At 45.9% G+C, this 19,029-nt stretch overlaps 1 protein-coding gene across 1 annotated transcript in view; it reads left to right on the plus strand.

Moving 5' to 3' along the window:
* Window positions 1-19,029, plus strand: part of LOC144491830 (NACHT, LRR and PYD domains-containing protein 3-like) — a 94,346-nt gene that overhangs the window by 37,119 nt on the left and 38,198 nt on the right. Inside the window, 6 exon segments of the mRNA XM_078210122.1 lie at window positions 2,074-2,100; window positions 4,580-4,679; window positions 4,816-4,991; window positions 12,028-12,087; window positions 14,881-15,009; window positions 16,437-18,312. Coding sequence (XP_078066248.1) covers window positions 2,074-2,100; window positions 4,580-4,679; window positions 4,816-4,991; window positions 12,028-12,087; window positions 14,881-15,009; window positions 16,437-18,312 — 2,368 coding nt within the window.

Raw genomic sequence — 19,029 nt, forward strand, 5'->3', positions numbered from 1 at the left:
ATTAGATGGCATTTTAACTAGCTGCTGATGAGTGCATGCACTGCAACCACCCCATTTAGTGAAACCTACTCCATAGGAAGATGAGGCCCTTTGAAGTTAAGTGTTAAACTTTTCTTAGTGGGGCCAGAAGGATCAAGGAAAGAATGAACCTCTGCTGTCCCACGGTGATCCTCCACCTCACTCTTCCCAGCTATGTGATACTGCTGAACGGTTTCCGGCACTCCAATAGCTGCTTCTGTTACTTATTCGAATGCAAGCCAGTCTGTAACATTGCCAATTTTGCACCCCAGCCAAATTGAATTTCACATCAGGGTTTGAGTTTTCCTGAAGTTTCTAAAGGTTTTCTATCTGTAAAACCCAGTCATGCCCTGTAAATGATGAATAGAAAGCTGAGAAATTTGAAGCAAACAACCATGCCTGATCCTGCAGCTTCTCTTCCTCGTTTAGTTCAAATCTTTTCAAAAGGTTAGATCGAGATAGATTTTAACTCTTGGGCAGCTGACCAGGCAGAGCACATGCATCACCTGCCCATAATTGGAGTTCAGTGGTTGGAGCCATTTTGAAGCCCAGAACTCATCTCAGTAGAACCAGTGAATTCACTACTTCAGTACAGCTCATTGCCTTTGGACAGTGGAAAGCGGTCAATACTGTATAGACTGTATAGACATGCCTCTCTCTCCATCAAACTCAATTATTCCAATGCTCTCCTGACCAGCTTGCCATTCTCTAATCTTTGACTTGGCCATACCTCTACTATTTATAATCTATCCAGCACTAAGTCCAGCAAATTCATTACTCTGTCCTTGTTCACATCCATTGCTAAAAGTACTCTGGTCTCATAACACCTCCAATTTCAAATTCTCATCCTTGTGTCAAAATTACTTTGTGCCCTCATTCATTCATAACTTTGTACCCTCCTTCTGACCTACAAATTTCCCCAGAACCTTCCATTCCTCCAACTCTGGCCTCTTGCATTAACACTCACCCCTCCCCCACTTCCTATGCCCCACTATTAATGACTGTGGCTGGGAGTTTCTGTTCTTAATTGGAGCAGGCATCATGTGGGGGCACGAGAGCTAAATTTCATGAGAAGGCTCAAAATGGGATTTCCAGTGAAGTAAAATGAGGGAGTGATTGTGCGCTACACCTATTCATGACAGGCTGCATTTCCCACTGACGAACATGAGGTGGCACGGTGGCACAGTGATTAGCACTTCTGCCTCACATCATCAGAGACCCGGGTTCGATTCCCAGCTTGGGTCACTCTCTGTGTGGAGTCTGCATATTCATGTGGGGAACTGGCGGGGTTTCCGCTCCCTCCTTTTCTTGCCCCCTCCCCCCCTCGGGGCAGCCACGTCCTACCTCTGGTGCCTGTCTCCCTCTACTCCTGCGAATGGTAAGGTCTGGACCTCCTCTGCCTGCAATTCATCCTGCTACTCCTCCTCAGCTCCAGCAGCAACCAAAAGAACATCAAGATCTATGAGTTGCACTGCAAAAGCCGTTTTGTTAATCTGAAGGGGGGGGGGGAGAAATTTGGGGTCGGGGAGAGACAGATGGAGAGGTTAAAGAACACACACTCCTCATGCCCCCCAGCAACACACTCCCCATACCCCTACACAGACTCCAAACAAAACACACACCCCATACCCCAGAATGGCAACACAGCACCCCCCCCCCCAACCTGATTCCACCCCCACTTACAAACACACACCCAGAACCCATGCAGTAGTGGCCACAGACAGTGCTGCTTGATAAGTCCTGAGGCTGCAGCACTGCCACTTCCAGCAACAGTGCTTGCTGTTACCACCACTCGGACCCAAGGTCAGCGCCCTGACCCGGTTCTGTCCTAGGAGGCTGAAGTGGGACCCCATGAACAACAGCAGCGCCCCCCCCTCCTCATCCCACACACTTGCAGGCCCCCCCAACCCGAAACGCAATATGGTCGCTATGAAACAAACCCCCATGAGCAACATCAAGCAGTTTGAAAGCAGAGATTAACTCCTCGCACTCCTTCACTACTCAAGCACCTAAATGCGACTTTTATACTTGAGGTGTTTTCCTCACCCATTCCAGCTGCAGCGAACGAGGTGGCTAAGGCAGGTGAGCTGGGACGATTGGGAGTGAAGCTCATCAATTACATTGTGATGAATGCAAAAAATATATAAATTGATGTTTCGCCCGTTTTGGGTGGGGTCCCGATCAAAGAACAAAGAACAAAGAACAGTACAGCACAGGAAACAGGCCCTTCGGCCCTCCAAGCCTGTGCCGCTCCTTGGTCCAACTAGACCAATCGTTTGTATCCCTCCATTCCCAGGCTGCTCATGTGACTATCCAGGTAAGTCTTAAACGATGTCAGCGTGCCTGCCTCCACCACCCTACTTGGCAGCGCATTCCAGGCCCCCACCACCCTCTGTGTAAAAAACGTCCCAATTTTGTCGTGTCAATTTTGTTTTCTTGGTAAAATGGGAATGGGTGTGAAAATGGGTGTCATCTTTGCTAGTCACATCACGCCCTTCTTTACAACTTTTTCCCACCGCAAAATGGGAGCGATGAGGTCATAAAATTCTGTCCATAGTGAACATTTATGTGCATCCTGCACTGGAAATCAGGCTCTCCAGCATGCGCAGAGAGATCTTGCGGCCACAGTTGCAGACTATTCCTTGACCAAAAGTAGATCTTAACAAAAAAATGCTGATTCTTGGGTCTCTCTTTGATACTGCAGTGAGAAGACCATCAGGAAGATGGACCCTGGTGTTGTTGCTGCCTGAATTATTGCTTAAAGGCAGGGGATATGGAGAAGAATGTAAAGGAGGCACCTGCCTCAGGAAAGGAAGGAGTTGAGCCCTGAAGAACAAGAGGCAGCTGAGGATGTTCCTCAGAGAGCTGTCATTCATAGACACCTCACTGGACTCCAGATGCATAGACATCACATGTGTTATCTGCAATTGAATGAGAACCAGTGTTGTCGACATCTATGCATATCAAAGGATCTGGTCATTCACATTTGCCGCGTTCTACAAGATTTGGCAACCCGGATACTTAAGAATACCCATTCCCAGTGGCTGCCACATTCAACTTCTATAGCTGTGGTTTCTTCCAGACTCCACTGGAGACCTCTGCAGAATCTCCCAAATGTCAATTCACAAATGCAACCAGCAGATCACAGACAACATTTTTGCAAAAGCCCGCTATTTTGTGCGCTTTGACAGAAATTAAGCAAGCCAGGACGCAAGAGCACTGGGATACTGGGATTTCTGGATTTCTACAGGTGCAGGGTGCCACCAATTGCACTCACATGGCTATAAAAGCTCCTTGGCAACAAGCAGACCACTGTGTTAACCACAGAGGCTCTCACTGACTTAATGTGCAACTGGTGTGAGATCAAAAAAAAATTATCATTTAGGTTTGCTCCAGATATCCTGGAAGGGCCATGATTCAGATCTTGAGTCAATCACAGACCCCAAATATATTTGAGGGACCACACTAGATCCAGGGTCGGCTTCTTGGGGACAAGGGTTACCCACAAAGGATGGGACTGATGTTGACCTCAGATACCTGCTGAGAAAAGGTATAATGAGACTCATGACATGACCTGGACTTTGGTGGAGCGCACCATAGTGATACTGAAAATGCAGTTCCAGTGCCTGCATAGATATAGCACTCCAGTACACACCCTAGAGGGTGTCACACATCATCACGCCACCTCTACAACTTTGTGCTGCAAAGGGGTGGCAACTTGCCACATGACAAAATGAGGAGCTGTACATCTCCTCCAATGCAAAGGATATTGAAGGGGATGATGGTAATGAGATCGTGGAAGCTGAAGATGGAGACGAGGAGGCCATTCTGTGGATGAGTCAAGACAGGCATGTGCATAATGCCCTCATTGCCAACAGATTCCAGGAGAATGATGATTAAATGCTCCTGGAAAAGTCCCCTACATCATGAACACTATCATTGCTGCTCCTCTAATTTCAGCCATGAATTTCCAGACGACATTAAATCATTGCACAGAACTCCCACATTGTCATGATGCTCAGAAGGATAAGCTGGACCGAAGAGCATGTGTGCATCCTGAAATGCGGTGGTACCCAGAGGAGGGCAATCTGGCATCAAAAATTGCTGCCTCCTCACACATTCATCTAGCATTAAAGTCACAACTGCACCCTACAGAATGCATGGACATTTGCTTGATCATCAGTGGGATAGTGGCTGCACGTTTTCAATTTGGCAAGGTTCCTCAAGGAGAGCCGTCATGATCAAGGCAGTCATGCATGGTTTAGCTCAGTTGGCTGAACAGCTGGTTAGTGATGCAGGGCTCAGTTCCCATACCGGCTGAAGTTATTCACAAAGGTCAGCCTTCTCAACCTCGTTGCTCACCTGAGGGGTGGTGATCCTCAGGTTAAATCACATCAGTCACACCCTATAGTCATCTGGGACTATGGTGACTTAACTTTAACTATACAGTTGCAACAGCACTTCCCTACTTTGTACTCTACTCCATTGGCAATAAACGCCAAAATTCCTTTAGCCTTCCTTGGGACTCAGTCTAAAATGCAACCCCTTGGGGGTTGTTCAGTTGACCAGGAGAACGTGCGCAACACGAGCCCCAATCCAGCAGCAACCCACAACCTGAGGCTCCCCAGATCGCCACGAGTCCTCCAAACCCCTGTATCCATGTAAGTCCTTCACCCCACCCTGTATCATGGCAGCAGTTGAGACCCTTCCCCCACACCCCAGAGGTTGGTGCTCAGTGGTACTCACCTCCTCGCTCCTCTTCACTATTGCTGTGCCTGAGCCACACTTTTAAATTAGTGATTCACGCTGGTGTGATGTCTCGCCGGAGAGGTGGGAAGCATCTGGGAAAGGGAAGCAGCTGAGCTCGCTAATGATACTGAAATCCAGTCAAATACATGCGAATAAGTTTTCGGGCATGAAGCAGTTGGCGCCATTCGAAAAGGTCCAGGAAGATAGCAAACCGTTATGCGCTGGTGCGAATTGGATTTTTTGCTTCGCAAGCCATGTTCTCAGCTCACCACATTGATCGACAGCAAGGCGAGGTGGTAAGATCATGCCCATTGTGTGGTTTCCCATTGCCCACTGCAATAAGAAACATTCCCCACCCTTGCCCCACCACAGGACTTGGGGCTGAATTTTCCAGCCCTTCCTGCTGGTAGGGTCTTGAAGTCCCACCGATGGCGACTGCTGTTGCAAGTTCCCCGTCAGCACGGTCGGCAAGCAAAAGGAAACTCCGTTGACAGTGACAGGACTGGAAGATCCCGTCGCTTGCCAATGACAGGCCATTCCACCCTCGCAAAACGCACTTGGGCGCTTAGTCTCAGGAGAATTCCGCCATTTGAGTGGACCACCCAGTAAATCCATTCGATCCATCTTTATGGTATCTGCTATTTGCTGTTGACCGTGATTTGTCTGTTAATTCGTGTATAGTTTATGTTGAGTTTGGTTTGACTGTTAAAGCAAAAATTAAACAAAGTGAAATCTTTTCCTTTGGTTTTCTCATTGGGGCCATTCAGTAAACTTGGTTGTTTTAGTTTATTGATCTCCATGAGGATTGTAACAGTTGCGAGATATTATACTTTACATTGTAAATATATACATGTTACATAAATAATGTATTTATTTCTTGTTACATACATTCACTTGATAATTAAAACCCAGAAAAAGTTACTGAGGCCCAGATTCTTTGACACAGGATGCAGATTCTGGTGCAGGGCTATCAGCAGCAGTATGGTCTTGCATAAGAGATTTTCAATTGTTAAAACTCTTTTACACCCATAGCAAATCTACTTCAGCACCTTCAGGAAGGGAAGGATGAAAAGAAAATCGGAAAATGAGGTCAGGAAACCATTTTGGAATATAGGAAGATACACATCTGTCGATACAACTTATGTTCAGAATTGTCAGCCGCTATAATAGATATGTAAGATGAAAGAGACTGGCGGTAGGTAGAGAAGTGGATAAGGGTGACTGTTGCCCTTCAAAAGACACTTAACAAGGTGCCACAAAAGTCTACTATGCACAATAAGAACACAGTGACTGATTTTTTCCAATTTGATTGTTAAGCAAAATCTATGGTACTGAGAACTGTGAATATATTGAATGTCACTGTCATGTTAGAAACAAATTATCTGAGGGGGTGGGTGTAATCAGTCGAAAGCATTCACTTTGAATGAAATGATTAATAGAGTAAACAGGAAGTGAGATTTCCTTTCTATCTGTATTTCAGTACTATTACAGGAACTGTGAGAACGTCACCCAGACGATGACGAAAATCCATTTTTTAATTTAAGATTCCGGTGTCTGCCAAAGCAAATACATTTCTTCGCCCCTGAACTAGTCTGTCTGAAGTGCTCACCACCTTTAAGCAATGTGAGTACAACAATCTGTATAACTCATTCTATGTCATCTGATTTTTAAAATTGTATCTATTCTTACCTTTGTGCGTATTAACAGGGGTGAATTTCTCTTAAGCATGCAATCTCACTTGTTTTTACTGTGTCTACACCATTTACTTTATCAACTGTTCCCTCTGGAAAGGCATTCCAAACTCTTATAATTATCTGAAAAAAAATTCTTCTAACCTTTCTTCTTGTTTCCCTTTAGGATCATTTATTATTACTGACTTTGACTTCTTATCCTGTTCCCTCTCCCAAAGCCCTTCATAATTCTAAAAATCGTTTTCAATTTCTTTGGTCATTCTCTGCAGAAATGGGAACAGTAATACATTACACTCTCCCACAAGCCTGCTTCACCATTCAATACAATCTTCTGCTTCAATTCCACTTTTCTGACCATTCCCCATGATTTTCCGGGAGACCAAAATTATGTCCTTCTCAGCCTTGAATATGTTCAATGATGCAGCATTCACAATCCCCTGAGGTAGAGGATTCCAAAGATACACAGCCCTTTGAGTGAAGAAGTTTCTCATCACCGCAATCCTAAATGATTGACTCCTTAACCTGAGATTGTGCCCACATAGACTAGGTCCCTCAGATAGGGGAAACAATATCTTAGTATCCACACTAAGAATGTTGTATATTTTAATGAATTAACCTCTCTCATAAACTCTAGAAATTATAGACCCTAATTACTCAGTCCCTCGTCGTAAGACAACAGTCTCATAACTAATCGAGTGAACCTTCTCTATTCCACCAGTATATCCTTCTGTAAATGCAGCGACAAAAACAGCACACAATATTGAAAATGTGGTCTCAAGAAAGCCGTGTACAATTATAGCAAGATATAATTATTCTTGTACTACATGCACCCCTGCAATAAAGGCCAGCATGCAATTTATTTTCCTAATTGCTTGCTGTACCTGTATGCCAACCTACTGGGTTCCTTGTATAGATAATTCCCCAATCAACATTTAAAGGAATCACACCTTTTTTAAAAAATTCTGCTTATTTGTTCTTACTGCCAATCACATTTCCCCTTCTGCCATCTTGTTGCCAAGTCACTTAATCTACCTATATATTTGTGTGCTCCTCAGAGCTTACATTCCCTCTAGTTTTGTAATGCCCGCAAACCTAGATACATTGCTCTCAGTTTCTTCACCCAAGCCATTAATATTGATTGTAAATAGCAGAGGCCTCAGCACTGATCTTTGTGACCTCTCCTAGTTACAGTCTCCCAATTTGAAAATGCCACATTAATCCCTGCTCTCTGCTTCCTGCCCATTAATCAGTGTTATTATACTACCACAACTCCATGAGTTCTTATTGTGCATATTAGACTTTTGTGGCACCTTGTTAAGCGTCTTTTGAAAAACTAAGCATACCACTCGCCCTCTTTTGTCTACTGTGAATTCTCAAAAACTCAAATTTGTCAAATACTTTTATATCTCAAGTCTCTTCTCAGAACCATAATTTCACATCCTCAAATGTCATCCCGATGAACGTTTTGCTGTAAGCCCTTTAACTTAAAAAAAATGCTGGAAATATTCAACACTTCAGGCAGCTGTGGAGAAAAACAAAGTTAATGTTTCTGGCAAGATGACCAATTATGGTGAGCAGGTGGGTGAGTGGAGCTGAATCCACAAAAAAGTCAGCCATCATCTTATTGAATGGCGGAGCAGGCTCGAGGGGCCAGATGGCCGACTCTTGCTCCTAGTTCTTATGTTCTATCTTATGACCTTTCATCAGAACTGAATAAAGATAGAAATGTAACAGTTTTAAAATTCAGTGGAAGAGGGTGTGTGGGGGCAGCATGAAGAATGCAAGAGAAGCTCTGTGAGAGGGCAGTAGACAGGAAAAATTAAATAACAAAAATCTAATAGCCAAAGAATGTGTTAATAGGTATAGAAAAGGAAAAAAAGATTGTGTCCTAATGAAGTGTGTGGCAATATAGCAAACACCTGAATGGAACATGAAGGGATAAAGAAAGAAACAAAACAAGACCACCCAGCAAAACAAAAAAGGAAAAGAAACCAAACACAGAACAAGATGGAGACAGAAGCTCTGATCTAAAGTTGAAGTCAATGTTGAGTCCAGAGACTGTAGAGTGCAGAGTCAAAAGATACGGTGGTGTTCATCCTGGATGGTATTATTGGAGCTGTGTTCTTTCAGGCAAATGGAGAATATTCTATCAGACTTCTAACTTGCACCTTGTACGTAGTGAACAGGCTTTGAGGAGTCAGGTGGTGAATTACTCTTTGTAGACTTCCCAGCCTCTGACCTGCACTTAATGCCAGTATTTGTATGGTTAATCTAGTTTCATCTCTGGTCAAAGGTAACTCCCAAGATCTTGATAGTGGGGGATTCAGTGATGGTAATGCCATTGAAAGTCAAGGGGAAAGTCAACTTGTGTGGCAGGAATTTTATTTGCTACTTATCAGCCCAAGCCTGAATATTGTCCAGGTCTTGCTACAGATGAACATGTACTGCTTCAGTATTTGAGTTGTCGTGAATGATGCTGAACATCAGTGATTCTGACTGTATAATGGAGGGAAGAACAATGATGAAGCAGCTGAAGGTGGTTGGGCCTAGGACACTGTCATGAGGAACTCCTACAATGATGTCCCAGGACTGAGATGACTGACTTCCAACTGCAACCATCTTCCTTTGTGCTCGGTATAACTCCAACTGGTGTGCTACATATAACTCCAACCCCATCTCCCACCCCACCCCACCCCACCCCACCCCACTCCCACACCCCTCCATCCTACCCCACTACCCACAGCCCTAACCTCCTACCCCCACACACCCCAACCTACCCCCACACCCCCCCATCCTACCCCCACATCCCACCCCATCCTACCCCCACAACCCCCCATCCTACCCCCACACCACCCCCATCCTACCCCCACACACACCCCCCCATCCTACCTCCACACCACCCCCCCATCCTACCCCCACACCACCCCCCCATCCTACCCCCACACCACCCCCCCATCCTACCCCCACATCCCCCCCATCCTACCCCCACACCCCCCCATCCTACCCCCACACCCCCCCCATCCTACCCCCACACCCCCCCATCCTACCCCCACACCCCCCCATCCTACCCCCACACCCCCCCATCCTACCCCCACACCCCCCCATCCTACCCCCACACCCCCCCATCCTACCCCCACACCCCCCCCATCTTACCCCCACACCCCCCCATCCTACCCCCACACCCCCCCATCCTACCCCCACACCCCCCCATCCTACCCCCACACCCCCCCATCCTACCCCCACACCCCCCCATCCTACCCCCACACCCACCCCCCATCCTACCCCCACACGCCCCCCCATCTTACCCCCACGCCCCCCCATCCTACCCCCACGCCCCCCCATCCTACCCCCACGCCCCCCATCCTACTCCCACGCCCCCCCCATCCTACCCCCACACACCCCCATCCTACCCCCACGCCGCCCCCATCCTACCCCCACGCCCCCCCATCCTACCCCCACGCCCCCCCATCCTACCCCCACGCCCCCCTATCCTACCCCCACACCCCCCTATCCTACCCCCCCACCCCATCCTACCCCCCACCCCCACCCCATCCTCCCACCCCATCCTACCCCCCCACCCCCACCCCATCCTACCCCCCCACCCCCACCCCATCCTACCCCCCCACCCCATCCTACCCCCCCACCCCCACCCCATCCTACCCCCCCACCCCCACCCCATCCTACCCCCCCACCCTCACCCCATCCTACCCCCCCACCCCCACCCCATCCTACCCCCCCACCCCCACCCCATCCTACCCCCCCACCCCCACCCCATCCTACCCCCCCATCCCCACCCCATCCTACCCCCCCACCCCCACCCCATCCTACCCCCCCACCCCACCCCCCCATCCTACCCCCACCCACCCCACCCCACCCATCCTACCCCACCCCACCCATCCTACCCCCCCCACCCCACCCCACCCCACCCATCCTACCCCCCCACCCCACCCCACCCCACCCCACCCCACCCCACCCCACCCCACCCCACCCCACCCCATTCCCACTGACTTCAGCTTTGCTAGGATTTCTTGATGACAAGGTGTTCTGTGTTAAAGAGACAATTGCAGTAATTAGATTTAAAGTGGGACAGCACACTTTAGAGGTAAATTGAATTTTAATGTTATTTTAATACAGTCTGGAAATCAAGAGTTAAACCAATTTGTGAGCAAGTTTACACAGCAGCCAAGACAAAGAAATTATAAAGGGGTTGGTGTAAAATCCTCGACTGGACTTGCTGCTAGGGTGGAGCAGAAGCTTTGTTTAAAAGTGTCTTTTGGAAAACCTGGTCTGGATTTTGCAATGCAAACCACTAAGGGAAAATTTAATAATGACGTAAGATTTTTAAGTGTGCTTTTGGGACTGGAGTTTGAAAATTCTCATGTGACAATCATCTAGGAGGATTCTGAGGAAAAAACCACAGACACGAACTTGGGTTCAGAGCAGAGAGTGTGATTTGCCTACAGTCATCTTGTGTGCATGAAAGGGACTTTATTTTAATGAGATCATTGTAAATTAAGATGTACTTTGTAATCCGTGTTAATCCTAAAACCTGTGAGTTATTGTTAAAATAAAAGGTGGGAGGGAGGAGGAGTAAAGGCATACTGTATCATAATCCATTTTTTTCATGTTTAATAAATGTCATTTTCCTTGTTGTTAAAACGAATTAGTGGTCCTAAGCAGACTCTGTTTCTCTACGTTTTCTAAAAAAAGTATAAGTTACGCTTTTTTGAGCCAAGGTTCCATTCTGGGATCTTCCCATTCAGATATAACATCAGCTGGGATTGTAATATCTGCCATGTGTCTGTTTTTTCCACCATCTTGCCTGTGTCCTCTTGAACCTATCATTTGCCTCCTGAAACAACAGAATATGTCCAAGTTTTGTGTTATCTACAAATTTTGAAACTTTGTATGCCCAAGTCTAGGTCATTAACACTGACCAGAAAAAGCAGTGGTTCTAATACCAGCCCCTGGCAAACTCTACCATATACCTTTCTCCAGTCCAAAAGACAGCCATCCACCACTACACAGTTTCCTGTCAATTAACCAACTACGCTGCTATGGTCCTTTATATGGATATTAACTTTGTTGGCAAGTCTGTAATGTGACATTTTATTAAATGCTTTTTCGAAGTCCATGTGCACCAGTTCAACTGCATTAACCTCACCAACGCTCTCTGTTCCTAACTACTTAATAATTTTCTTGACCAAGTTTCAAAGTAATGCTTAACTTAAATTTACACAGGAAGGATTACTCATCTATATGCATGCTTGTATTCCAGTGTTCAACAGTGTCAGATCAGCATAACTCAAACAGGTAACTGAAGATATTCCCTTAAAAAAAGCCTGTCATCATGGCAATGGGTAAGTGTATTACACTGAAATACAAAAATGAAATGAGAGAGTATGGAGGCGCCATAGAGGGTGGAGCAAGGGGCCATGGAGCAAGCAATCAGGATGAGGGCCGGAGGGTCTAACAACCACAAATAGAATTAGTCCGATGTCCCATTAAATGGAGGTAGACCTTCTAACCACCTCACCTTGGCATCCACTTACCTCTATTGCCATCTCAGGCTTGTTTCAGGAGATGGCAACCACAACCCACACCCAACTCTCAAAGATAAAAATACCAGGTGAGTGTACTGGCTTTCTGTGGTTCAGAACACAATGTCAGGGCCTGATGGAATCTATCCAAGGCTGCTCAGGGAGACGAGAGTTGAAATCGTTGGGCCTCTGACGCAAATCTTTGTCTCGTCACTGGACACAGGTGAGGTCCCAGAGGATTGGAGGATAGCCAATGTGGTCCCGTTATTTAAGAAGGGTAGGAAGGATAACCCGGGTAATTATAGGCCGGTGAGCTTGACGTCCGTGGTGGGGAAGTTGTTGGAGAAGATTCTTAAAGATAGGATGTATGCGCATTTAGAAAGGAATAAACTCATTAACGATAGTCAACATGGTTTTGTGAGAGGGAGGTCATGCCTCACTAACCTGGTGGTGTTTTTTGAAGAAGTGACCAAAATGGTTGACGAAGGAAGGGCCGTGGATGTTGTCTATATGGACTTTAGTAAAGCGTTTGACAAAGTCCCTCATGGTAGGCTAGTGAAAAAGGTTGGATCCCATGGGATAAAGGGGGAGGTGGCTAGATGGGTGGAGAACTGGCTTGGTCATAGAAGACAGAGGGTGGTAGTGGAAGGGTCTTTTTCCGGCTGGAGGCCTGTGACTAGTGGTGTACCGCAGGGCTCTGTATTGGGACCTCTGCTGTTTGTGATTTATATAAATGATCTGGAAGAAGGAGTAACTGGGGTGATCAGTAAGTTTGCGGACGACACAAAACTGGCAGGACTTGCAGATAGTGAGGAACATTGTCAGAGGCTACAGAAGGATATAGATAGGCTGGAAATTTGGGCAAGGAAATGGCAGATGGAGTTCAATCCTGATAAATGCGAAGTGATGCATTTTGGTGGGAATAATGTAGGAAGGAGCTACACGATAAATGGAAGAACCATAAAGGGTGTAGAGACGCAGAGGGACCTGGGTGTGCAAGTCCACAGATCTTTGAAGGTGACGTCACAGGTGGAGAAGGTGGTGAAGAAGGCATATGGCATGCTTGCCTTTATAGGACGGGGCATTGAGTATAAAAGTTGGGGTCTGATGTTGCAGATGTATAGAACGTTGGTTTGGCCGCATTTGGAATACTGCGTCCAGTTCTGGTCGCCACACTACCAGAAGGACGTGGAGGCTTTGGAGAGAGTACAGAGGAGGTTTACCAGGATGTTGCCTGGTATGGAGGGGCTTGGTTATGAGGAGAGATTGGGGAAACTGGGGTTGTTCTCCTTGGAAAGACGGAGGATGAGGGGAGACTTAATAGAGGTGTATAAAATTATGAAAGGCATAGATAGGGTGAACGGTGGGAAGCTTTTCCCCGGGTCGGTGGTGACGTTCACGAGGGGTCATAGGTTCAAGGTGAAGGGGGGGAGGTTTAACACAGATATCAGAAGGACATATTTCACACAGAGGGTCGTGGGGGCCTGGAATGTGTTGCCGGGCAGGGTGGTGGAGGCGGACACACTGGGAACATTTAAGACTTATCTAGACAGCTATATGAACGGAGTGGGAATGGAGGGATACAAAAGAGTGGTCTAGTTTGGACCAGGGAGCGGCGCGGGCTAATTGTTCCTTGTTTCTCGTTTCATGGCTTCATTCTATGATCATCTTGCTGGTGCCAGTACAGAGCGAGACTGCGGATAGTTGGGAACCTGTCTCGGGGGCAGGGAATTCATATGGTGTTCGTAAAGCAGAAGTGGAAATGACTAGGGTTGGGAAGCATTTTCCGATCAGGGCCATTGTGATCTCCTGGACTCGTTTCGATCGCCTCAGGGGGTCGGAGAGGAATTTCCCAGATTTTTTTTCCCCATATTGGCCCTGGGGTTTTTCACTCTGGGTTTTCGCCTCTCCCTGGAGATCACATGGTCGGGAATGGGGGGGTGGGGGTGAGTTAATAGGTTGTAATGAACAAAGCATCGTAGCTGTGAGGGACAGCTCGGTGGATAGGATATTGGTATGTAGATAGGCTGGAAAATTGGGCGGGGATCCTGGATTCAGGATTCAATCCTGGACCGGGGAGCGGCGCGGGCTTGGAGGGCCGAAGGGCCTGTTCCTGTGCTGTATTGTTCTTTGTTCTTTGTCAGGAAATGGCCCAATTCATATTTCCCAAACTGAAGACAAAATTCAGCCCTTTGTCTTCTTCACAATTTGCTTTCTTATTATCTTTGCTTCATTAGTGAATTTGGCTACAATGCACTCTGTCCCTTCATTCAAGTCATTAATGCAATTTATAAATCAATGAGACCCAGCACTGATCCCTATCCCTGAAAATTATCCATTTACCCCAACTCTGTTTACTGTTAGCCGATCCTCTATCTATACCAATATATCCACCCACTCACCACCCCACCATCCCAAACACGGTGAGTTTTTATCTTGTGTAGCAGCTTTCTATTTAAAGAGAACTTTTCTCTTTAACTTTCCAAATTTTCCCTCACCTGAACAATCTCTCTACCCCCTGCTCTGCTATTTATTTGAAGCCCTCTCAACAGCCCTGAATATTTGCTTCACCAGGACATTGGCCCCAGCATTATTAATATGAAGCCTGTCCCAACAGAGCAACTCTCTTTTTCCCCAATACTCGTACCAGAATCTTATGAAAACGCGTATTGGATGAAGAGTTGGTACGGTGGTGCCCCTCAATAGTTTAATAGATCACACCTGAGATATTATTCACCCAGGTGAGGTATCAGACAATGGCTGGCAATTATGGATCCAGAGCCAGCTCGGGTCAGGGTCTATAAGACAGGAAGACAGCATAAATAGCTGTGTCAGGATTTCACATGTTTAACTAATGAGTGTAATTCCTCACTTTCACCTAGGGAGGAATCGAACGATCAGTGCAAAGGTGAGGGCAGAAACAGGGAGCAGCATCATCTCGCCCATTATTGAGAATTCTACTGTCAGTTCCATGCCCATTACAATCAATGTGGAGAGAGTTTGCTGGAACAGCTTGGAAGGTAAGATACCAACAGAATCTATGGGCATCAAAAACAGGGGAAGGATAATCCTCGTTGGATTCTATTAAATTAGTGTGAAATTATAAGGTGCTAGATCATTTTTGTTTGTAGACCTTGACCAGTGTTTTCCATAATGCCCCAATATGGAAAAACACTAGTTTTTGGATGGAGAAATACTGAAATTTCTATCCCAGGTGTGAGGTGATGCATTTTGGCAGGAAGAACATGAAGAGACAATATAAAATTCTTAAAGAGATGCAGGAACGGAGGGAGGTGTGTATATGTGCATAAATCACTGAAGGTGGCAGGACAGGTGGAGAGAGCAGTTAATAAAGCATACAGTATTCTGGGCTTTCTTAATAGGGGCATAGAGGCCAAGAGCCAGAGGATTGTGCTGAATTTATACAAGACACCAGTTGGGCCTCAGCTGGAATTTTGAGTATAGTTCTGAGCCCCACACTGTAGGAAGGATGTGAACGCATTGGAGTGCAGAAGTGGTTTAGCAGAATGGTTCCAGAAATGAGAAACTTGAGTTATGAGAATAGGTTCGAGAGGTTGGGACTATTCGCCTTGGAGGGAAGAGGGCTAAGAGGAGATTTGATAGAGATGTTCAAACTCTTGAGGGGACTAGACAGAGTAGATAGGGAGAAGCTGTTTCCATTTGTAAAAGGATCAAGAACAAGAGGGCACAATTTTAAAGTGATTTGCAAAAGAAGCAAATATGATGTGAGATTTTTTTTTCACACAATGAATAGTTTGGGCTTGAAATACCCAAAGATTTAAAGCGACCAAAACTCAGATATGCATATCTGAGGGCTCCTCTTAGCCCTCTTCCTTCCAAGGAGAATAGTCCCAACCTCTCCAATCTATTCTCATAACTCAAGTTTTTCATCTCTGGAACCATTCTGCTAAACCTCTTCTGCACTCCAATGCGTTCACATCCTTCATATAATGTGGGGCTCAGACCTATTCGCAAGATTCCAGCTGATGTTCATAGATGACATGGGATCAAGAGTTGGGCATTGTCCTTACAGCTGTAGATCCTGGGTTTGAAACAGCCCCACCAAATAGAGAGGAAATGTCTCCTTTTGTGCCAGCAAGCATTAGTTTTAATGTTCTCAATATAATTTACATTGTAGTTGACAACATGAAGTGCTGTTGTCATATTGAAATGATGATTTTACATGAGAATGGGTATCTAGCAAATGGAAATGTCACACTAACACAAAAATAACATTTGTGGATTCCAATATATTGTGATGCAATGGATATTTGAGCTTGGGAGTGCTTGATGGGTAATGTAGTGGAGGTTTTTCTCTGCATAAAACCCACTCAGTGTCTGACCTGAGTGATTGGAACTGATTAGAGGGAGCTTTGCTCTAGAGTTCCATTTTTAAGTATGGATGTTAGTTGCTCAGATTCGCACAAGTTTTCCCTGCAGATGAATATAAATAGAATGTAAAATCTTCTCCCTATTTTACTTACAGGAGAATCTTATGATCAACTAATAAACTGTCATAAAAAGATCCTGAAGGATAAACTTGAATACATTACTGATTACACATCCACTGCAGGGGAACGTGTTTGTCTCCTTCAGAGGTTCACAGACCTTTGGATCACTGATGGCAAATGCAATGAGCTTCAGATAGAGCACGAGGTAACGAAGATTCGATCGTCCTCACCTGGACATGGCAGGGCAACGTTTAAATCAATGAAGCACACGGACATTTTCAGACCCATGCACCAACAGCGGCAACCAAGAGTGGTCATTACCCGTGGGATCGCAGGCATCGGGAAGACAATTTACGTAAAGAAGTTCCTCCTTGACTGGGCAATGTCGAAAACACACCAGGAGTATGATTTTGTGTTTGTCTTTCCATTCTGCGAGCTCAATCTGATTTCTGAGGAAAGCATGAGCCTTGTGCAGCTGCTGCAACAACATTACCCACACATGAAGCAAATGGGCGACACTTACCCAAAGGATTCTGCCCGCTCCCTGTTCATTTTTGATGGGCTGGATGAAAGCCGATTTTCTTTGGAGTTTGAAAGTAACCCTGTCTGTTCTGATATAACGAAGCGGGTGCCCCTCCGATCATTATTGACAAACCTCATCAAAGGCAATCTCCTCCATTCAGCATCTGTTTGGATAACATCACGCCCATCAACAATGCACCGAATTCCATCCTGCTACGTGGACAGAGTGACAGAAATACAGGGATTCCAAGATGAGGAAAAGGAAGAGTATTTCAGACGGAAATGCCAGGACGGCCAACTGGCAGAGAAAGTTATTGCACTGGTAAAGAAGCAAAGTCACCTTTGGATGATGTGCTATGTGCCTGCTTTTTGCTGGATCCTTTCCACTGTTTTGGAACATGTCTTTGAGTCAGAGTCAGCTGAGGAATTTAGAGGGAACACAGTTACTGAGGTTTATACCAATTTTCTGGTTGTCATGGTGACATACCACCATACGCATCGTAGCCACGGAAAGGAAAAGATTGAGAAGACCTGCGAGTTACTCCAGTCAGATCAAGAGGCGTTACTCAATTTAGGCAAGCTGGCATTCCAGTATCTGAAGTCTTGCACCTTTGTATTTTACGAGGAGGATTTAAAATCTTTTAATATTGATATCTCATCTATCTGTGGTGGGTTCTGTAGAGAATATTACATCGAACACACTGCGTTTTCCCAGAGGCGGGTCTACTCCTTTGTCCATACTACAGTCCAAGAGTACTTTGCTGCTCTCTATATTTTTGTAACCTACCACAATGAGAAACGGAACCTGATGACATGCAGCCTGCTTGGGCGGATCTGGGAGACCATTTCAAAGCCAACCTTCTTTGAGATTTGTAAAAGTGCTTGCAGAGAAGTCGTTCAGAGTCACACCGGCCACTTGGACCTGTTTCTCCAATTTCTCTGTGGCTTGGGAAGGAAAAGAATTCAAAACTGCTTGCAAGGTCTCCTAACCCATGTGGAGGAACAGAAAGATGACCTACAGAACACCATAAGCTACATGAAGAAGCTGCTACAGACTGACATCCCCCCAGAGAGGTGCATCAATCTGTTCCACTGTCTAAATGAGCTAAATGATAAGTCAGTAGTGAGGGAGGTCAATGAATCCCTCCATCAGGGAGTGCTGTCCTCCAAAAAACTATCACTGGCTGATTACTCAGCATTGGCCTTTGTTCTTAAAACATCAGATATGGACAGAAAAGAATTCCATTTATCCAAGTACAGGATATCACCAGATGGACTGAAAAGACTATTGCCAGTTGTGAAATCCTTTGAAAAAATAACGTAAGTACTTTGGCCATAAAAGAATAGGAGAGTCTGTTTCACTTTTCGATGACAAAGGAATTTGAAATGTTACTTTGAGTTCAAGGCTAGAAGAGGAAAGATGCACAAACAGTTCAGATTCAGGACAAAGTTGCTGAGAATGTGACCGAATACCCAAGGACAGCACGGAAGGGAGAACTGGTGATATGAGCAACTTGACAATTATTTGTTTTTTGGACTGGGCAAATGGACTGAGACCTTTTAAGATTGGTACTCTTAGGTAATTTAGTCTTGTTCATTCTAATGAGAATTGCTAATTCTGCCAGGACTTTCAGTGTACCAGATGGTAAACTGCATTCGCATTCAATTGAACCCATTCACACCCTGGCACTGGGTGGGACGTGTGGTCAGTCAATGTCCTTTCCCACTCTGGGACTGGATGGGACAGTGGGTTAGACACTGTAGGGCCAGGTGGGACATGTGGTCAGTCAATGTCCTTTCATCCTCAGGCACTGGGTGGATCAGTGGGTCAGGCACTGTCCTTTCACACTCTGGGACTGAGTGGGACAGTGGGTCAGGCACTGTCCTTTCGCACTCTGGGACTGGGTGGGACCGTGCCTCATATACTGTCCTTTCACATTCAAGGGCTACAATGGGTTGTCCACTCACTGCAGGAGATGTCTATTTAAACCACCTTCCCACAGTGAGTATTGAATAAATAATCTGCATGAGACAGGG

Source organism: Mustelus asterias, chromosome 3 (genome assembly GCF_964213995.1).
Source record: "Mustelus asterias chromosome 3, sMusAst1.hap1.1, whole genome shotgun sequence".
Taxonomy (NCBI): domain Eukaryota; kingdom Metazoa; phylum Chordata; class Chondrichthyes; order Carcharhiniformes; family Triakidae; genus Mustelus; species Mustelus asterias.